Raw genomic sequence first — 19314 nt, 5'->3', positions numbered from 1 at the left:
TCAAAGGCAGCCCCATGTGGAGAGCATTGTAGTAATCGAACCATGAGGTGATAAGGGCATGACTGTGAGAAGTGATTCCCAGTCCAGACAGGGCCACAACTGGTGCACAAGGCATACCCATACCCCCTTGCCACAGCTGTGAGATGGTCTTCTAAGCTCAGCTGTGGATTGAGGAGGACCCTCTCTGAGTGATGGATAGACAGTTGGTATTATCCCTGGGAGGCCAAACCCCTTATCCACTCCATTTTGTCCGGGTTGTCCGGGTTGAGTCTGAGCCTATTAATGCTCATCCAGACCCCAACAGTCTCCAGACACCAGCACGTTACTTCCGCTGCTTCACTGAGTAGGCATGGATGGAAATACTGATTGTAACTCTCTCAGTGCCCTCGGATGATCCCACCCAGTGGTTTCATACAGATATTGAACAGCAGGAGTGAGAGGCCCGACCCCTGAGGCATGCCACAGACCTAGGAGTTGACCTCTGGCCACCTGCTAACACCGACTGCAACTGGCCAGAGAGGCAGGAGGAGAACCACCCTAAAACGGTGCCTCCCACTCCCAACCCCTCCAGCTGGCACAGAAGAATACCATGGTTGATAGTATCAAAAGCCACTGAGAGGTCACGAAACACCAGGATAGAGGATAAACCCCTATCTCGGGCCCACCAGAGATCATCCATCAGTGTGACCAAAGCAGTTTCCGTGCTATAGCTAGACCTGAATCCTGACTGCTGAGGGCCCAAATAATCAGTTTCATCCAAGGAACATTGGAGCTGGAGTAATACCACCTTCTCAACAACCTTCCCTTATAATGATAATGATAATGATAATGATAATGATAATGATTGATAATGATAATGATAATGATAATGATAATCCCCACTGATGGGTACGCCTTGTCGTGGTAGTGGGGCTTTTGTGCTTCAATAAAACTGAGAGCTATGCTGGTGGTAGTGTAAATTACTGGTCGGTCTAACCTTGCCGGAGTGGTGAAAGCAGAGGAGCCAGACTAAATGTACCTAACCCATTTAAACTAATGGAGAGACAAAACAAAAAGAAGTCCATACTGGCTCGGTCATCGCCCAGGATAAAAAGGACTGTGGTGGCTGCTGTGGAACCTGGACAGCCATCGACAAATGAGCTACAGGAACAAAACAAACAAAGCTTACAAATCAAACAGCAGCAGAAATTCTAAATGTCAGAGAATCGCACAATCATGAAGTGTTATTACAACTCGGAGCCTGAAAAGCGTGGATATCAAAGCTGGATATACCAATTATAGAAACAAGAATATGCAGACTCAAAAATAACGGAACTTCGACTGGCCGATCAGCGACGACTCATAATCAGGAACCAAATGTTCAGTGAAGTCGAGTTAGAAGAAATACAGAAAAATTGCAAAATAGAAACACCAAAATCTGATCTGGCACCAGTAGAAGATCCAATAAGATCTGGAGTCACTGCACAACTGGAACTTGATGAAAACTTGGAAAGACAGCAAGAAGCTGCAGATGAGACACTTTACACTATGACTCAAAGGCAGCGAGAACTTAAGGATCAAATACTTGCTCATGCAGGGTCCAATGCAGAGCGAAAGAGACTGCCAGCCTTTAAAAACATAAGCAAGAAACGACTTGTGCCGCTGATGGAAGATATTAACTCTGCACTTGCAACTGTCAATGTAACATCAATTGAAGAATTGAATCAGCTTGCCTACAGTACATCTGTGATAGTAACTGAAGAACTAGGGTTACTGCAACAGAAACCAATCGGAAAACCAACTGGAAAACCAAAATGGAAAATCCGATGAGAACTGAAAATCAAAAGCTTGAGATCAGGTGCAAGTAACTTTAAGAACATCAAGGAGCAGAAACTGAACAATCAGAAGATCAAAGACTATTTGACAAAAAAGTACTGTCTTAGTACAAAAAAGATAGAGGAAGCTCTGGAAATTGTAAAGCAGCAGATAACAGCGACAGCCAGGAAAATTGAGCGAGATGAAGCTAGGATCACCCAGTACAGACAGAATCAAACATTTCAACCGAACCAGAGGCAGCTCTACCAAAACCTGCATCAGCAAACAGATAAGAAAATTGAAAAGCCAGAGGAGAAAATAACAACAAAGTTCTGGAAAGATCTCTGGGAGGTCAAAAAGGAATATAACAGGACTGCTAGGTGGATAAAGGAGTTTGAGAAGGAATTCTCAGGGAGCAATATGCATCAGCTGGAGATAGCACCTGAAATGATTGCAGAAAGAGTGAAGAGGGTAAAGAACTGGACATCCCCCTGGCACTGATCAGGTGCATGGTTTTTGGATGAAATACCTGACCAGCCTGCATGCAAAAATTGCTGAATTGTTCAACAAAATGCTGCAGACAGGAAATATTAGTGAATGGCTTACAACTGGCAGAACATATTTAATATAGAAAGACGCAGCAAAAGGAGCCATACCAGGAAACTACAGGCCAATAACATGTTTGCTGGCCATGCTCAAACTGCTGACAGGTATCATAGCTGACAGAATTCAGGACTATCTAGAAGAAAATGACATCATGCCAGTGGAGCAAAAGGGCAATAAAAGACGAAGCAGAGGTATGAAAAACCAGCTCCTAATTGATAAAATGATTTTGGAGAACTGTAAGAAAAAGGAAAACAAACCTATACATGACCTGGATTGACTACAAGAAAGCCTTTGACTCATTGCCACACAGCTGGATCATAAAATGCCTAGAAGTCATTGGAGTCAATGAAAACACCAGGAAATTCATAGAAAAGGCGATGGAATATTGGAAGATTGAGCTTTTTGTTGGGAATGAAAGCTATGGACTGATCAACATCAGAAGGGGCATCTTCCAGGGGGACTCTTTATCCCCATTACTATTCATCATTGCTATAATCCTGCTGTCATTCATCCTACAGAAAACAAATCGAGGCTACCAAACTGCTAGGAATTCACCAAAAAGTTCACACCTGCTGTATATGGGTGACCTGAAATTGTATGGAAAATCAGAAACTGAGATACAGTTACTAACCAACAGTGTGCGAATCTTCAGCAATGACATCAGCATGGAGTTTGGCCTGGATAAATGTGCCACAGTGGCACTGAAAAAGGGGAAAATCACTGAAAGTGAGGGCATTGAAATGCCAAATGGTCAAACCATCAAGTGCCACCAGCCAGAAGCCTACAGATACTTGGGCATCTTGCAACTGGATAATATCAAGCATGGCCATGTGAAAACTGTGATCAGCAAAGAGTACATCCAGAGGACCAGAAAATTTTTGAAGGGCAAACTGAATGGTGGCAACACTATCAAGGCTATAAATACGTGGGCCATACCTGTCATTAGATACACAGCTGGCATAGTGAACTGGACTCAAGCAGAGCTGGACAACCTGGACAGGAAAACCAGAAAATTAATGATGATCCATCATGCACTACACCCTCGCAGCGACGTTGACATGCTGTATTTTCCCAAGGAAAATAGGCGGCAGAGGACTTTTGTAAGTGAAGCAGACAGTGGAAGAAGAGAAGCATGCATTAGCTGACTATGTGAATGAGAGCAAAGAGTCTGCGTTGATGGAGGTCAACAAGAGGAAGCTTCTCAAGGTGAAGCAAACTAAGGACCAGTACAGAAAAACTGTAACTCAATGTCGTATGGACAGTTGGCAGAACAAAGCATTACATGGCCAGTTCTTGGAGAAGATTGAAGGCAAAGTGGATAAAGAAAAGACCTGGTCATGGCTTAGAAGTGGAACACTCAAAAAGGAGACAGAAGGACTAATACTGGCGGCACAAGAAGAGGCCATTAGAACAAATGCTGTTAAAGCCAGAATTGAAAAATCAACAGACGATCCAAAGTGCAGACTCTGTAAAGAAACAGATGAAACAATCGATTACATACTCAGCTGCTGCAAAAAGATCGCATAGACTGACTACAAGCATGGACATGATGCTGTGGCACAGATGATCCACTGGAACTTGTGCCGGAACTACCATTTACCAGTGGCAAAGTACTGGTGGGATCATAAGCCCGAAAAAGTGGTCGAAAATGAGCAAGCAAAACTACTGTGGGACTTCCAACTTCAGACCGAATTCTGAAGCATAATACACCTGACATCCTGATTGTGGAGAAAAAGAAAGTATGGATCATCGACATCGCAATCCCAGGGGACAACAGAATTGAGGAGAAGCAGCTACAGAAATTAGTGAAATATGAAGATCTAAAAATCGAGCTGCAACGACTCTGTCATAAGCCAGTGAAAGTGGTCCCATGGTACTTGGCATGCTGGGTTCAGTACCAAAGGATCTCAGCGGACATTTGAAAACCATCGGAATTGACAAAATCTCCATCTGTCAATTGCAAAAGGCCGCTTTACTGGGATCGGCAAACATAATTCGCTACTACATCACGCAGTCCTAGGTCCTGGGAAGTGCCCGACTGGTGATGAAATACGAAATCCAGCATAGTGATCTCGTTTGCTGTGTTGTATTGACATACTAATAAAGATAATGATAATGATAATGATGATGATGATGATGATGATGATGATGATGATGATGATAATAATAATAATAATAATAATAATAATAATAATAATAATAATAATAAATTAGATGTATGCCGCCCCTCTCCGGGAAGGTTGGAGACAGGACAATAGTTATTCAAAACAGCTGGGTCTAGGGAAGGCTTCTTAAAGAGGGGCGCACACAAATGCCTCTTTGCAAGGAGTTGGGAAGGACCGCTCCCTGAAAGAAGTGTTGAGAATCTCTAGGACCCAGCCCCATATCACCTCCCTGCTGAAACCAGACAGGAGGGACATGGATCCAATAAGCAGGTGGCGGAACTCACAGCTCCCATGGCCTTGTCCACTTCATCAGGCATCACCAGGTCAAACTCCTCCCACACAACAAAACAAAGATGGGTCCCTTTCACCTTGACTGATAAATAACTTGTCTCCTGAGTCCTATTAGAGGGAGTGCCTTAGCAGAACATGCTTTTCTTGCCAGACCTGATGTTCAACAAGCTGCATTGATTGCCAGTTTGCTTATGGGTCCAGTGCAAGCTGCTGGATTTGACATTTAAAACTGTTGAGTCTGGTGAGTGAAGAGGCAGGAGACAGGTTTCAGACAACAGCTCTTTATTCAACTATGTAAAAGATCCAGCAGTGAGCCAGTCTGACAGCTAGTCTTCTTATAGGGAGCTGTCAGATGGTTCAGGCAATCAGCAGTCTCCATTTTCCTGCTTGAGTGGAGGACCTGGTTATAACCAGGCAATCTGGATATCTAACACCCTTCCCATCTTAGATGGAACAGTCTATTTAACATACATACTCCTATAAATAGGTGGGACATTTGAGAACTTTTTCAGATCTGCACAGTTTAGTAAATGTGGCAGCAGTGGCCAGAAAGTCTTTTGCGTTCTCTTGCTCCAACCGTGAAAGCTCCTGGAAGCTTTCAGGCAGGGCCATGGATTCTACTAAAACCGCTTTGGGGTCATGACATCACTGGAATTCTGGGTCCTCAAGTAGGTGTTCTGTTGACCTTGGGCTTGAGTCAGCTGTAGGTTGATTGGATTAGAAATTATTGTTTTGGTGAGGCTGGTTATCTGTGTTTGTTTGTTGGCTGCCCAGCTGGTCTATGTGCCATTTCCATTTCCATCCATCTGTTAACAAGACCACATTGGATCAGGGATTGGTAATTTCAAATTTCCCCTCACCAAAATTCTTTACAAATAGCAGGTCTCCCATTTGGAAGGACCTGGTCTTTTTGTAAGTGATCTGCTCTTTTTGGTTGGAGTAACTGGGGTGCAGCCTATTTAATATTGAACAAAGTCACCAGCCCATTAGTAGCTCAGTGGGACTTTTCCTAGTTGCTTCACTTGGTGTTATGGTCTGGACAAGTAGGAATTTATCTACCGTAGCTTGCCAGTCACATGGCCTCGGCTCCCTAGAATCTCCTTCGCTGATCTGACCATGCAATCAACCTGGCCATTACTGGCTGGATGAAAAGGAGTGATCAATGTGTGGTGAATGTCCTGCTCAGTTAAGAAACCCTTGAAGTGAATGGCAGTGAACTGGGGCCTATTTGTCGGAGACTAATACATTGGGTAACCCATGTGTGGCAGAGTTTTTTTAGCACCTGGATGACTCTCTCGGCTGTGGTTGACCCATTAGTATAATCTCCAACCCTTTGGCATATGCGTTGACTCCTACTAAGAATGTTTGGCTATGGAATGGCCCCATGAAATCTATGTGGGCCTTTGATCAAGGTTCCCTAGGCTTCTCCCACTCTTGCCCTAGGGCTTTCAAGGGGATAGCCCTAGACACATGACATGGCATGCAGCCAGCAACCCATGCCTTGATTTGCTTGGCCACCAAACATAACTCTGGGCAAGGGAGTCATTCTGAACTTCCCCAAGTGGCCTCATGCAGTGAAGTTATGGAGGAATGATAATGAGATATCTCCACAATAGGCAACCCCCTGAGCATATATTCTCATGCTGCTTACAGACAAACAGTTTAAACTCTGGGCTAGCAGGCTCTTGTGGCCATCTCCTCCACATTCAATTCAAAATAGTCCAGAACACAGAGTTCTGGGCTGAATGGATAGCCACTTTGGCCGAGGTAACCAGGCCAGAGTCCAAGTAGTCTATGAGGAGTATGGGGAAGCCTGGAGTGGGGTTGCCTATAAATTTAGACAAGGGCCAGTGGCTAAGGGTATTGGCATGCCCTAGGGACTGTCTGGGCCAGTGGGTCAGCTTGAAGGAATAGACAGAGAGAAAGATGGTTCATCTAGTGAACTGGAAATACAGGGATGCCAGTGTGGGGCTGTCCCCTGCAATGATCTCTAACCATCTCAAAGTCTCTGCCATAGAAATATTCATGAAATCTGTCAGATGGCTCAATCTCCATTTTCCCACTTGAATGGAAGATCTGGTTGTAACGAGGCAGTCTGGATATCTAACAAAAAGTCTGGATATCTAACAAAAAGCATACATGACATTGAGCCAAATTATCTGAGGAACAATCTATCCCCAATTACATCTATTCATCACATCAGGTCTGGCAAAAGGAGCATGTTATTGGTCCTTTCTGCTTAAGGCACTCCCTCTGATAGGACTCAGAAGACAAATTATTTGTCAGCCCAACTATATTGGTCTTTAATTTATTAACATAAATGTTGATATGTTTATGTTAATTGTTGCATCATGCAGTCCATCTAAAATTCATTGTAAATCATTCAAGTTCTCAGATAGCAACACAATGTTTGCTGCATACAAATGTAAACCTCTAAATGTATCTTGGCAAACATTCCTTTTGTGTGTTTGTTTGTATATATATATATTCACTTTTATTTGTCAAATAAATATACAAATATAGTATTGTAGTATGTTTAACATAATATAAGTATAAAGTAGAGATAGAAAAGATAAAAAAGACATTTGGACAGGAACGGTAGGCACAAAGGTGCACTTATGCACGCCCCTTACAGACATCTTAGAAAAGGGGAGAGGTCTATTGTAGATAATGTAAGGTTGAAGATTTGGGATTGGGGGAAGAAACAACAGAGTAAGGTAGTGAATTCCAGGCGTTGACCACTCTATTGCTGAAATCGTATTGTCTGCAGTCTAGTTTGGAGCGATTTACATTTAGTTTATATCTATTGCATGCTCTTGTGTTGTTGTTGTTAAAGGTGAAGTAGTCGCTAACAGGGAGTACATTGTGATGTATGATTTTATGAACAACAGTTAAATCAGTTCGGAGGCGGCGTAGCTGTAAATTTGCTAAGCATAGTAATTTAAGTCTTGAGGATTAAGGTCATTTGTTGTGAGGAGGAGTGGAGGACTCTTCTTGTGAAGTATTTCTGGACTCCTTCAATTGTATTAATGTCTGTTATGCAGTGTTGATTCCATACAGGTGAGCTGTATTCAAGAATTGGTCTGACAAAAGTTTTGTATGCTCTGGTTAGTAGATCGGTGCTTCTAGAGAAGAAGCTGCATAGAATTAAGTTTGTTACTCTTAGTACTCATGCACACACAAACATGACTGATATCCCACTTGGGGAGGAAAATAATCAGTAAATAACCTCAACTAAGAAACAGAGATGAGCACCGCCCTCTAGAATTAGATATGACTAGAAAGTGGAAACCTTTATTTTTTATTTGTGATGTAATTTTCTCAGCTAGTTGGAATAAAGGTGAACTGAATATGGGAAGCCTGCTGGAATGCCCTTTCTAGAGTGGTTTGATTGATGCCCATATTAGCATTATTTTGTCGCTGTGGGAAGACCTTTTTATTTTTCCTTTATTTTCTTTGAAATTTTTTTTAAAATTAATATTATTTTAGATTTTGAAGACTACCTTTATTTCTTTTTTTGATGTTTTTATTGTAAACTTTCCAGAGAGCTTCAGTTATTAGATAGTTGATTTTAGAAATAAATGCATAAAATGGGAGAAGAAGCCTATTTCCATGGTGCAAGTATATAATCTATATTGTGAATGTGTCTAATCTTTCTTTTGTCCTAATTTTGTACATATTTTTTAAAAACTTAAAGCATTTCTAATTAAATTTTATTCTAAGATATTGATATTTGTATAATATTAATAATTTATGATGTGGTTTGAAAGCCCTCTGGGTCCATTACATACAGAAATTTACAAATTAAAAAAAAAACAAATATTAATTGAAAAGAAAAAAAATTACCGTAATCCATGAGAACACAAATGTTATTTGTTAAATTATTCCAAATTACATCTCGTTTCATAAATCCATCGTAGGTGATTCCTATAATTAGTCCTACGAATCCCCAGAAAAAAATAAATAGACATGGATATTAATACATATGTTAATTGGATGGACATGGCTATTCATACATAGTAAAGTATTACTTCCCATTTCTATAAGTGATCTAGAATTTTCAGAGGTGAAGCAGATTTGGATTCCCATAGATGAAGAGAAATAAGGCATTTCTTTCATATTTGGTTTTACAGGATAGTTGGAGACATAACATTGTAAAAGAAGCAACATTTACTAACTTCCAGCAGATGTGGTTGGTAAATCCACAGTAACTGAATTTAAACATGCCTGGGATAAACATATATCCATCCTAAGATAAAATACAGGAAATAGTATAAGGGCAGACTAGATGGACCATGAGGTCTTTTTCTGCCACCAGTCTTCTATGTTTCTATGTTTCTTCTACTATAATCATAGCTCATTTCTAGTCGGAAGCCCTTATGCATCTTCAGAAGCTTGCAGATTGTAAGAGCTCAACTGAATTTCTTGTTCTGACTGAAAACTTAAAACATGGCAGGTAGAAGTGAGTAGCTAAACAGTAATCAAAATTCAGATGCTTTGCAACAGACTCATCTTTATGATGGTTGCAGTACCCCAGAGTATATAATAATCCTTTGTGACCTTCTGACAAGAAAAGTCAATAGGGAAATTGTAAAGTAACACAACAACTACAGTGATTCAATATCTACGGCAAGAAAGGTTGTAAAATGGGGCAAAATTCACTTAACAATTGTAGCAGCACAAATTTTGTATTTATGGTCAAAAGTCGAGGACTATCTATATGAATAGGAATATGTAGTAGCATTTGGTTCTGAGTACACATATAGAGTGGTACTTCTAACTAGGAACTTAATTCATTATGTGACCAGGTTCTTAAGTAGAAATGTTTGTAAGAAGAAGCAATGTAAAAGCTAAGTAATGTGTGCGATTGGAAAAACCACAGGGAGGGTGGAGGCCCTGTTTCCTCCCAGGAGATTACTAGAGAGGTCCTACAGAGGCTTTCCCCCACCTTTTCCAGCCTGTTTTCTCCCAGGAGCTACCTAGAGAGGCCCCATGGGGGCTTCTCACTGCCTTTTCTGGTTACAGTTTCACAGGCTTGGGTTTGTAAGTGGAAAATGGTTCTTGAACAACTGGTTCTTAATTAGAAAAGTTTGTAAGTAGAGGCATTCTTAGGTAGAGGTACCACATTATTGGATAGCAAATCTTCGGTGGTTATAGCTATGTAACACGCATCAAATAATATGCAGTTACAAAATGCTGCACTTACCTTTATTTTTCTTTTTATAAATCACACCAATTAATGCTACATCACCTGCACAAGGACTCTTTGTTATTTTAATATCTATTATCTCAGTTATTGTGTCGTGAATATTTATGTAAGTACCAAGTGTATTAATCCATTGAAGAATTGGCTCTGTAAAATATAAGACAGTGAGGTTAATATGTAAGAAATGTATATTCTGCAAAGTTTTGTAACTTTATTCTAAAATATAGATACAAAATGAAAATACAGATTTTAGTTGTTAAATGAATGAAAATATATTTATAGCCCCATTATTATGAGCCCAATTCTAAGTACTATATATCTAGTATCTAAATCCCAATACTTCCTGGAGAACAATGCCATTAACATATAAATCCAATAAATAAATTAAATAATAAATAAATTAAAGAACAAAGCAATACTATAGGTGTTTCATATTTGATTTGGATTTATTTGACCTAAATTCCAGGAATAAAGGTCACTTGAAAATGTATCTCCACTGCCAATAAACAAATCTTTCCTCATGGTGGTAGTGTATTAGCCAATCATTTAATATCTAAATACCTTCAAAAAGTTTTGAACTGAATGTAGCAACTACAAGTATTTTCCTGGTGGATTACGCATTCATCATAGAGAGCTCTAAATTTATTTATTTATTTATTTATTACTTAGATTTGTATGCCGCCCCTCTCCGAAGACTCGAATGCACCTACAAGAGCTCCCATATGAGAAATTGAAAAAAGTGGAAAATCTCCCCCAAAACATTATAAATCTCTCTTGAAGATAAGCAGAGTTGTATAGCAATTACAGAAGTTCAAAGGGAATCTAAGATTTGTGGCTCTAAGGGAAGATGGATCTTCTTTCGCTATCACAAAGTGAATACAATAAATCTTTAAAAATTGCAAACAGAGCAGATCCTAGCCTCGTTAAAATTGAAGCGAAACTAGACAAATTGCTTCAGATTGTTGGATGCTTTGAACAAAGATTTTAACGAGTGGAAGGGGTACTTGAAAATCTTTCCCAAGATATTAAAATAGTTTAAAAAGGAGCAGATGAGTCGGCTGGAAAAATTCAGAAATTAGAGCAACAAGTTAAAAGCCAAGCCGAGGATTGTAAGCAATATAATTATAGGCTTATCAATCTGGAGGATTGTCAAAGGAGAAGAAATTTATGTCTGCATGGTTTTAGACCAGATTTTGCTCCAGGATTGAAATTAGCTGAAGCGCTTTTCAATTGGATGATAACGTATGGTGTTCAAATTGTTTTTGATGACATAGAACACGGTCATTGGGGGGGTCTCACGTAGAAATCTGGAGAGGCAAAGAGACATTGTTATGGCCTTGGCCAGTGAGAAGAAAGCTGAAATGATTTACAAGTATTGGAAAAGTTGTGCTGGCCTTAATCAAGATGGAAACAAGACAAGGGTCCTCATAGATCTCTCCTGGGAAACTTTGAAAGCAAGAGCTGCTTTATGCCCAATCTCAAGCTGTTTATATCAAAGTGAAGTAAAGTTCGCCTGGACTTTCCCCGCTGCTATTTTGGTGTTCCAGGAAAATAAGAAGTTCGAAGCATGATCATTGGAGAGGGGGGGGGGAAGGTACTATTGAACCAACATGGTTTTGAGTTTGGAGAAAGCAGAGCAGATGGAGAGTCACAAGGAGCAGAAGGAGGAGAAAATTATTTCAGCGGTTGTGGTACCCCAGATGAGGAGAAAATGCAAAGGGAGGAGAAGTTGAAGGAGTTGCTGGAGAAGGTGGAGGCCATAAGAAAGGAGCAGAAGAGAAAACCAAGAGCCCAGTGCGAGAGGAAAGTGAAAAAGTGAAGAGTTGAAACTGACTGTTGCCTCCTTTTGGAGATGTTTCCGGAAACTATTGTTAATTTTTATTTTCTTTGCGGGGGAGATGGAAAAAAGTAAAAGAAGGTATCATTCAATGGTTAATTAAAGGAGGGTGGGAGGGTTCCCCCCCAAATATATTAAAAAGTGGTTGCAAGTGGAGCTCAGCAATGTAGGAATGTAATCAACAGAGGTGCCTCATAATTGGACAAGGGTTTTTCTTGTCCCTCCTTCTTGGTGAGGGGAACACAGGAGGAGGTATTTTGGGGGGGGGTGATTGGGGTGAGGAAGGGGAAAATAAGTAAACCAAGAGCAAAACAAGAGGGGAAAATATTCAAAAGAAATTGACAATGCGACAAAAATATTGAGCTGGAGGATAAAATCAATGCAACAAATGGCAAGATATTTGAAGAAGAGGAAAGAAAAATCATGTATATTAGCATTGAGAGACCCTAGTGGAGAGGTTAGATATGGTAAAGAGCAGCTAGAGAAGATAATGAGAAAATATTATGAGGATTTGTATAAAGAGGAGCAGGTAAATATAGGAATCCTTAATGTTGGAAAAATAGTAAGTGAAGAAGATAAACAAATATTGACTGCAGAAATTACACAAGATGAAATTAAAGGGTTAAAACAAGCCAAAGCATGGGGCCCGGATGGGTTTACAGGAGAATTTTATAAAACTTATATGAATAAATTGTTGCCGCATTTGGGAAAATTGTTTAATAATAGAAGACACCTCATCACCTTCACCACATCCTTACTCTGTCCCAAATCAACACCAATATGGGCTTGTGAAGGGCAGGAAGATAAGCGAACCAATTAGAAATGTAATAAATGTGATGCACCATGCTACTGTTACTAAAAGGAAATTGGGAATCTTGAAATTAGATGTCTATAAAGCTTTTGATAAAGTTAAACATAGCTATTTATATAAATTATGTAAGGAATTAAATTGGATAGCAGTGTCGGCTGACAAGGAGTCAGTCGAAGTGACTGGGGCTTGTCCTTGTCCATCTGTCTGGGAGGAGTTTGACTTGATGACACCTGATGAAGTGGACAAGGCCATTGGAGCTATGAGTTCTGCCACCTGTTTACTGGATCCATGTTCCTCTTGGTTGGTTTCGACCAGCCAAGAGGTGACACAGAGCTGGGTCCAGGAGATTGTCAATGCTTCCTTGGGGAGGGGATCCTTCCCGGCTCCTTATAAGGAAGCACTTGTGCGCCCCCTCCTCAAGAAGCCTTCCCTGGACCCAGCCATGCTTAATAACTACCGTCCAGTCTCCAACTCCTTTATGGGGAAGATTGTTGAGAAGGTGGTGGCACTCCAACTCCAGCGGTCCTTGGAAGAAGCCGATTATCTAGACCCTCAACAGTCAGGATTCAGGCCCGGCTACAGCATGGAAACTGCTTTGGTTGCGCTGATGGATAATCTCTGGCGGGCCCAGAACAGGGGCTTGTCCTCTGCCCTGATGCTTCTTGACCTCTCAGTGGCTTTCAATACCATCGACTTTGGTATCCTTCTGCGCTGGCTGGAGGGGTTGGGAGTGGGAGGCACTGTCCTCCAGTGGTTCTCCTCCTACCTCTCCGATTGGTCGCAGTTGGTGTTAGTGGCGGGTCAGAGGTTGACCTCTAGGTTTCTCCCTTGTGGGGTGCCTCAGGCATCAGTCTTCTCCCCCCTGCTATTTAATATCTACATGAAACAGCTGGGTGAGATCATCCAAGGGCATGGTGTGAGGTATCATCAGTATACTGATGATACCCAGCTATACATCTCCACACAATGTCCAGTAAGGGAAGCAGTGGAAGTGATGTGCCGGTGTCTGGAGGCTGTTGGGGTCTGGATGGGTGTCAACAACCTCAAACGGAGTGGCTGTGGGTTTTGCCTCCCAAGGACAATTCCATCTGTCCATCTATTACCCTGGGGGGGGAATTATTGACCCCCTCAGAGAGGGTTCGCAACTTGGGCATCCGCCTCGATCCATAGCTAACATTGGAACACCATCTTTCGGCTGTGGTGAGGAGAGCGTTTGCCCAGGTTCACCTGGTGCACCAGTTGCGGCCCTATTTGGACAGGGAGTCATTGCCCACAGTTGCTCATGCCCTCATCACCTTGAGGTTTGACTACTACAATGCTCTCTACATGGGGCTACCTTTGAAAAGTCTTCGGAAACTTCAGATCGTGCAGAATGCGGCAGCGAGAGCTATCGTGGGTCTTCCCAGATTCGCCCATGTTTCACCAACTCTCCATGGCTTGCACTGGCTGCTGATCAGTTTCCGGTCACAACTCAAAGTGTTGGTAATGACCTTTACAGCCCTACACCTTCTACCGCACGAAATCCCAGTGGCCGATAAGGTCCCACAGATTTGGCCTTCTCCGGGTCCCATCGACTAAACAATATCATTTGGTGGGCCCCAGGGGAAGAGCCTTCTCTGTGGTGGCCCTGGCCCTCTGGAATCAACTCCCCCAGAGATTAGAACTGCCCCCACCCCCTTGTCTTTTGCAAATTACTTAAGACCCATCTGTATCACCAGGCATGGGGGAACTGAGACACCTCCCCCAGGCTTTTATATTTTATGTTTGATATGCATGTGCTGCATGGTTTTAAATGATGGGGTTTTAGATGTTTTTAATATTAGATTTGTTTCATTGTAATATTGTTTTATTATTGTCGTGAGCTGCCCCGAGTCTTCGGAGAGGGGCGGCATACAAATCTAATAAATTATTATTATTAAATTATTAAATATGGTGGACAAATTTTGCGGAATTATAAAATTTTAATTATAAATTATAAAGGGAATGAAGCATATATAAGGGTGAACGGACAAAGAACACAGAGAATTAAAATTCAAAATGGTACCAAGCAGGATGCCCTTTGGTACCAAGCAGGATGCCCTTTGTCTCCAATGTTATTTGTAATAGCAATAGAGACATTAGCTAATAAGATAACACAAGATAATACTTGGGTAGGATATAAAATAGGGGAATTAGAAATGAAATTAAACCTACTTGCAGATGATGCAATTATACTGACCCAGACCCTGATGGAGATGATTAAAGATATAAGAAATATTTTGCAAGAGTTTAAACAGGAATCGGGATTATTGGTCAATATGGAAAAATCAGAGATTATGTGTTTAAATACAGGTCCAAGAAAGCAGATAGAAATTAGGAAAGAATCACGGTTGAAGTTAGGATAAAGAAAATTAAATACTTGGGAATTTGGTTATTGAGAAATCCTGCGAAAATCGAGGGGGTGAATTATAGACAAATATGGAGGAAAATGTTGAAACAGATGAGGAGCTGGAAAGAGAAAAAGCTAAGGAGAATGGCTAAAATAAGAGCATTAAAAATGAGGATAGCTCCCAAAATACCTGTTTCAGGTATTGCCAGGGGGTTTATTAGCATCAAGGTTTAGGGAGTGGGATAAAAAACTTAATTATTGGGTTGAAGGAGATAAGAGGCCGAGAGTAAGGAAAAAGTGGTTTATAGCTAATGAAAAAGATGGTGGATGGGAAATTCCCTGTTTGAAGTTGTATAGAGAAGCATTTCAAATTGAAAGATTAATGGAGTTGCAATTATTTGAAAATAAATGAGTGAAATTGGAAAAAGAGATAAATGGGATGAAGAATAGAGAATTAATTTTTATAAGGTGGAATAGGAACGATCTAGATAAATTAATAGATCCCATGAAAGGGACAATGGAAATCTGGAAAAAATGGCATAAATCAAAACTGTCATCATTATATGTAATAAATAGAGATAACGAAGCAAATCTAAATAGGGTTATAGGAGAGTTGAATGGAAGAGGGATAACTAAGATAGAACAGTTATATGAGAAGGATGGGAGGCCATGTAGAAATCGTATAGAATGGTGGTTAGGTAAGTGAAGATGGCTCCAAATAAATGCAATATGTAAATATCTGAATGAAAGGGAGAATAAGAAGCACTATTTAGGGAGGAGATAGAGTTAGAGAAAATAATAAGACAAAAAATTGAGGGTACCAAGGCACAAACAAGTACAGTGGTACCTCAAGATACGAACCCCTCGTCTTACGAACAACCCGAGATACGAACCCGGGGTTGAGGAAATTTTTGCCTCTTCTTACGAACTTTTTCCGTCTTACGAACGCCAAACCCGAACTTCCGGGTTCGGCATTCCGGAGGCTACTGGGAAGCCCCGCAGCCCGGCTGTCACCTTTTAAAACAGCTGGGGGGCTTCCCAGCAGCCTTCCGAAGCCGAACCCGGAAGTTCGGGTTTGGCGTTCGACTTCGGGAGGCTGTTTAAAAGGTAACAGCCGGGCGGCGGCGGCGGCAGGTTGGGAGTCCGCTTTGGGTTTTTGGCTGGAGGTCTGGTGCTGGGGGAGGGAGTCAGGAAGGTCCTCCTGCTCCCCCCTCAGCGAAAAACACAAAGAGGGTCTGCCGCCGCATGACAGGCAGGGCGGAGCAGCGTGGAGCAGCGGGAGTCTGAAACCGCCAGCGGCTTCAGCTTCTCATTGCTCCGCGGGCGACCGCATTTGTATTTTTGGCTGGGGGGGGAAGCAGGAGGCGCAGGATCGGGCCGGTGGCGGGCGCGGGGAGAGGCAGCAGGTCTGCATCCTGGGCAGGCGGCGGGCGAGGAGGCGCGACCGAGCGGACCCGGCTCAGGCTCCGGCTAGGACGGGGCGGGCAGCGGCTGGGCGCTGCGGGGAGAGTGCGTCCGACTCGGGGCTGGCGGCGCCCGACGCAGCGGGGAACATCAGCGTGGGAGGCAGGAGAGGACCAGGCAACCGGAGCAGCGTTGCCGCCGCTCCCGGCTTGGCTTCCCTCGCCGCCGCAGGCAATGCGCGCTGTGATCTTCCCGGCCGGCGAGGCTCAGTGACGGAAGGCAGCTGCCGGGCCGGGCTTGATCCGCTGAGGCTGGCTGAGCCGGAAGATCGCTCCCGGCTTGGCTTCCCTCGCCAGCGCAGGCAACGCGCGCTGCGATCTTCCGGCTCAGCCAGCCTCTGCAGACGGGAAGATCTTTGGGGTGGGGGTGGGGCTGTCGGGACACCTCCCACCCCAGCACTTTGAATCCCGCCAGCCAAGAGCACTCGGGCAGAAGCTTCCCCCTCATCGCCCGTGTCTGGCAGAAGCTTCTGCCCGAGTGCTCTTGGCCGGTGGGATTCAAAGTGCTGGGGTGGGAGGTGTCCCGACAGCCCCACCCCCACCCCAGTGCTTCGCCTCCCGCTGGGCAAGAGCGCTCGGGTGGCAGCCCCCGCTCCCCCGGCACAAAGCTAACCCCACCCTCTGGGCAGCCAGAAGGCTCCTTTGGGAAGGCGGCCGCAGGGGGAGGAGGTGGAGAGACAGGATAACTTTGCACCGTTTCGGAGCCCCTTTCTTTCCTGCTGCCACTATCTCCTTGAAGGTTTTCCCAACGAAGCGCTGCGCTGTGCTCCGAAGTGGTGCAAAGTTCTCCCTGCCTCCTCTGCTGCCACCTTCCCCAAGGAGCCTCCCAACCGCAGAGGAGGCAGGGAGAACTTTGCGCCACTTCAGAGCCCAGCGCAGCGCTTCATTGGGAAAACCTTCAAGAAGATACAGTAGTGGCAGCAGGAAAGAAACGGGCTCCGAAGCAGCGCAAAGTTATCCTGTCTCTCCACCTCCTCCCCCTGCGGCCGCCTTCCCAAAGGAGCCTTCTGGCTGCCCAGGGGGCGGGGTTAGTTTTGTGCCGGGGGAGCGGGGGCACCTCCCACCCCAGCACTTTGAATCCCGCCGGCCAAGAGCACTCGGGCAGAAGCTTCTGCCAGACACGGGCGATGAGCAGGACGTCACTTCATTCCTCCACGTCACTTCGCCGCTTCACCGCTCCTTGTGGCTGGGGGGGGGAATTAGGAAGGTCCTACTTCTCCCCCCCCCAGCCAAAAACTCAAAGCCTATCTCCTGCCGCATGGCTGTTTTAAAAGGTGACAGCCGGGTGGCAGCGTTTTTTTTGCGGGTTTTTTTTGTTGTTGCACGGATTAATTGAGTTTACATTGTTTCCTATGGGAAACAATGTTTCATCTTACGAACCTTTCGTCTTACGAACCTCCCCCCGGCACCAATTAAGTTCGTATCTTAAGGTACCACTGTAATATATATAAGATGTTAGTGCAGTAAGACAGGGATGTGATCCAAGGATTGACTAAATTGTGGCAAAGTGAAATACAAGTAGATGTACAAGAGATGAAAAATATAGTGGAGAATATAAGGACAAGGGTTAGGGAAATGAGAAGGAAAATATTACATAAGTGGTATTATACACCTGTTCAACTTGCATATTTTCAGCAGAATCTTAAAGGTGTCTGTTGGCATGGGTGCCAAGATAAAGGAGTGTTCATGCATATGCTTTGGGAATGCCCGATAGTACAGAATTTTTGGCAAAAAGTGCAAGAGGATATTAATAGGATATTAAATATACGATGGATAATTACTAAGGAAATGGCTGTGTTAGTTAAAAGTAATGCGAGGGGAGAATTTAGAGAAATAAAACAAGCAACAATAGAAAGCACTCAGGCGGTAATAATCTTGGGTTGGAAGGATGTGACAAAATGGACAATGCAAACTTGGTACCAGTACTTGGTGCCAGTACATGGTGGATCATATTCAATTTGAGATTATGGATAAAAGAATGAATTCGGTTAATGAAACTGACTTATGACAACTGATGGGATGATGGGAGAAGGTAAGACGATATTTGGCAAGTAGAATCCTAGACCAAGTTACAAGGAATAAATTGGAATCACTCTATAATATGTAAACAGATATTTTGCTCTTGAGTTAAAATGAACCACCACCACCCCCGATTTGGTGGTGGGGTGTGAATGCTTGTCTGGTGGTGGGCACTGCTCACAGAGCACCTGTTTTATGTTTTGTGTGTTTTCATATATTTAAAAAATCAATAAAAATATTAAATAAAAAAACAAGTAATTTCCTGGAATGTAGCTATAACTTACCTCGCATTATATCCAATAATGTTCCTTCAGTGGTGAACATACCTAACCCATGATGCATATTGAATTTTACAATCCATTCCTCTATTGGAGCAATATCTAGTCAAACAGGGAAGAGAAAGTGAATATAATTCCTATGAACATCTAAGTGTAATAATAACATCTTTCTTTAATATTCATTCATTCATTCGATTTTTATGCCGCCCTTCTCCTTAGACTCAGGGCGGCTTATAACATGTTAGCAATAGCACTTTCTAACAGAGCGAGCCTATTGCCCCCACAATCCGGGTCCTCATTTTACCCACCTCGGAAGGATGGAAGGCTGAGTCAACCTTGAGCTGGTGATGAGATTTGAACCGCTGACCTTCAGATCTACAAGTCAGCTTCAGTGGCCTGCAGTACAGCACTCTACCTGCTGCGCCACACCCAGACATATTCAGTGGACTTATTCAGTGGACTTTTCAGTAATAAGT

The 19314-nt window shown here is 42.9% G+C and overlaps 1 protein-coding gene across 1 annotated transcript in view; it reads right to left on the bottom strand.

Annotated features, from left to right (window-relative positions):
• LOC139161085 (cation channel sperm-associated auxiliary subunit beta-like) overlaps positions 1 to 19314 on the bottom strand; it is a 203989-nt gene that overhangs the window by 159054 nt on the left and 25621 nt on the right. Inside the window, exons 5-7 of the mRNA XM_070739810.1 lie at positions 18845 to 18940; positions 10063 to 10209; positions 8703 to 8795 (exon numbers count right to left, since the gene is read on the bottom strand). Coding sequence (XP_070595911.1) covers positions 8703 to 8795; positions 10063 to 10209; positions 18845 to 18940 — 336 coding nt within the window. The remainder of the gene's footprint in view (positions 1 to 8702; positions 8796 to 10062; positions 10210 to 18844; positions 18941 to 19314) is intronic.

This window comes from Erythrolamprus reginae, chromosome 1 (genome assembly GCF_031021105.1).
Source record: "Erythrolamprus reginae isolate rEryReg1 chromosome 1, rEryReg1.hap1, whole genome shotgun sequence".
Lineage (NCBI taxonomy): Eukaryota > Metazoa > Chordata > Lepidosauria > Squamata > Dipsadidae > Erythrolamprus > Erythrolamprus reginae.
Note: the sequence above shows the minus strand (reverse complement) of the source record. Positions and strands in the feature narration are given on the sequence as shown.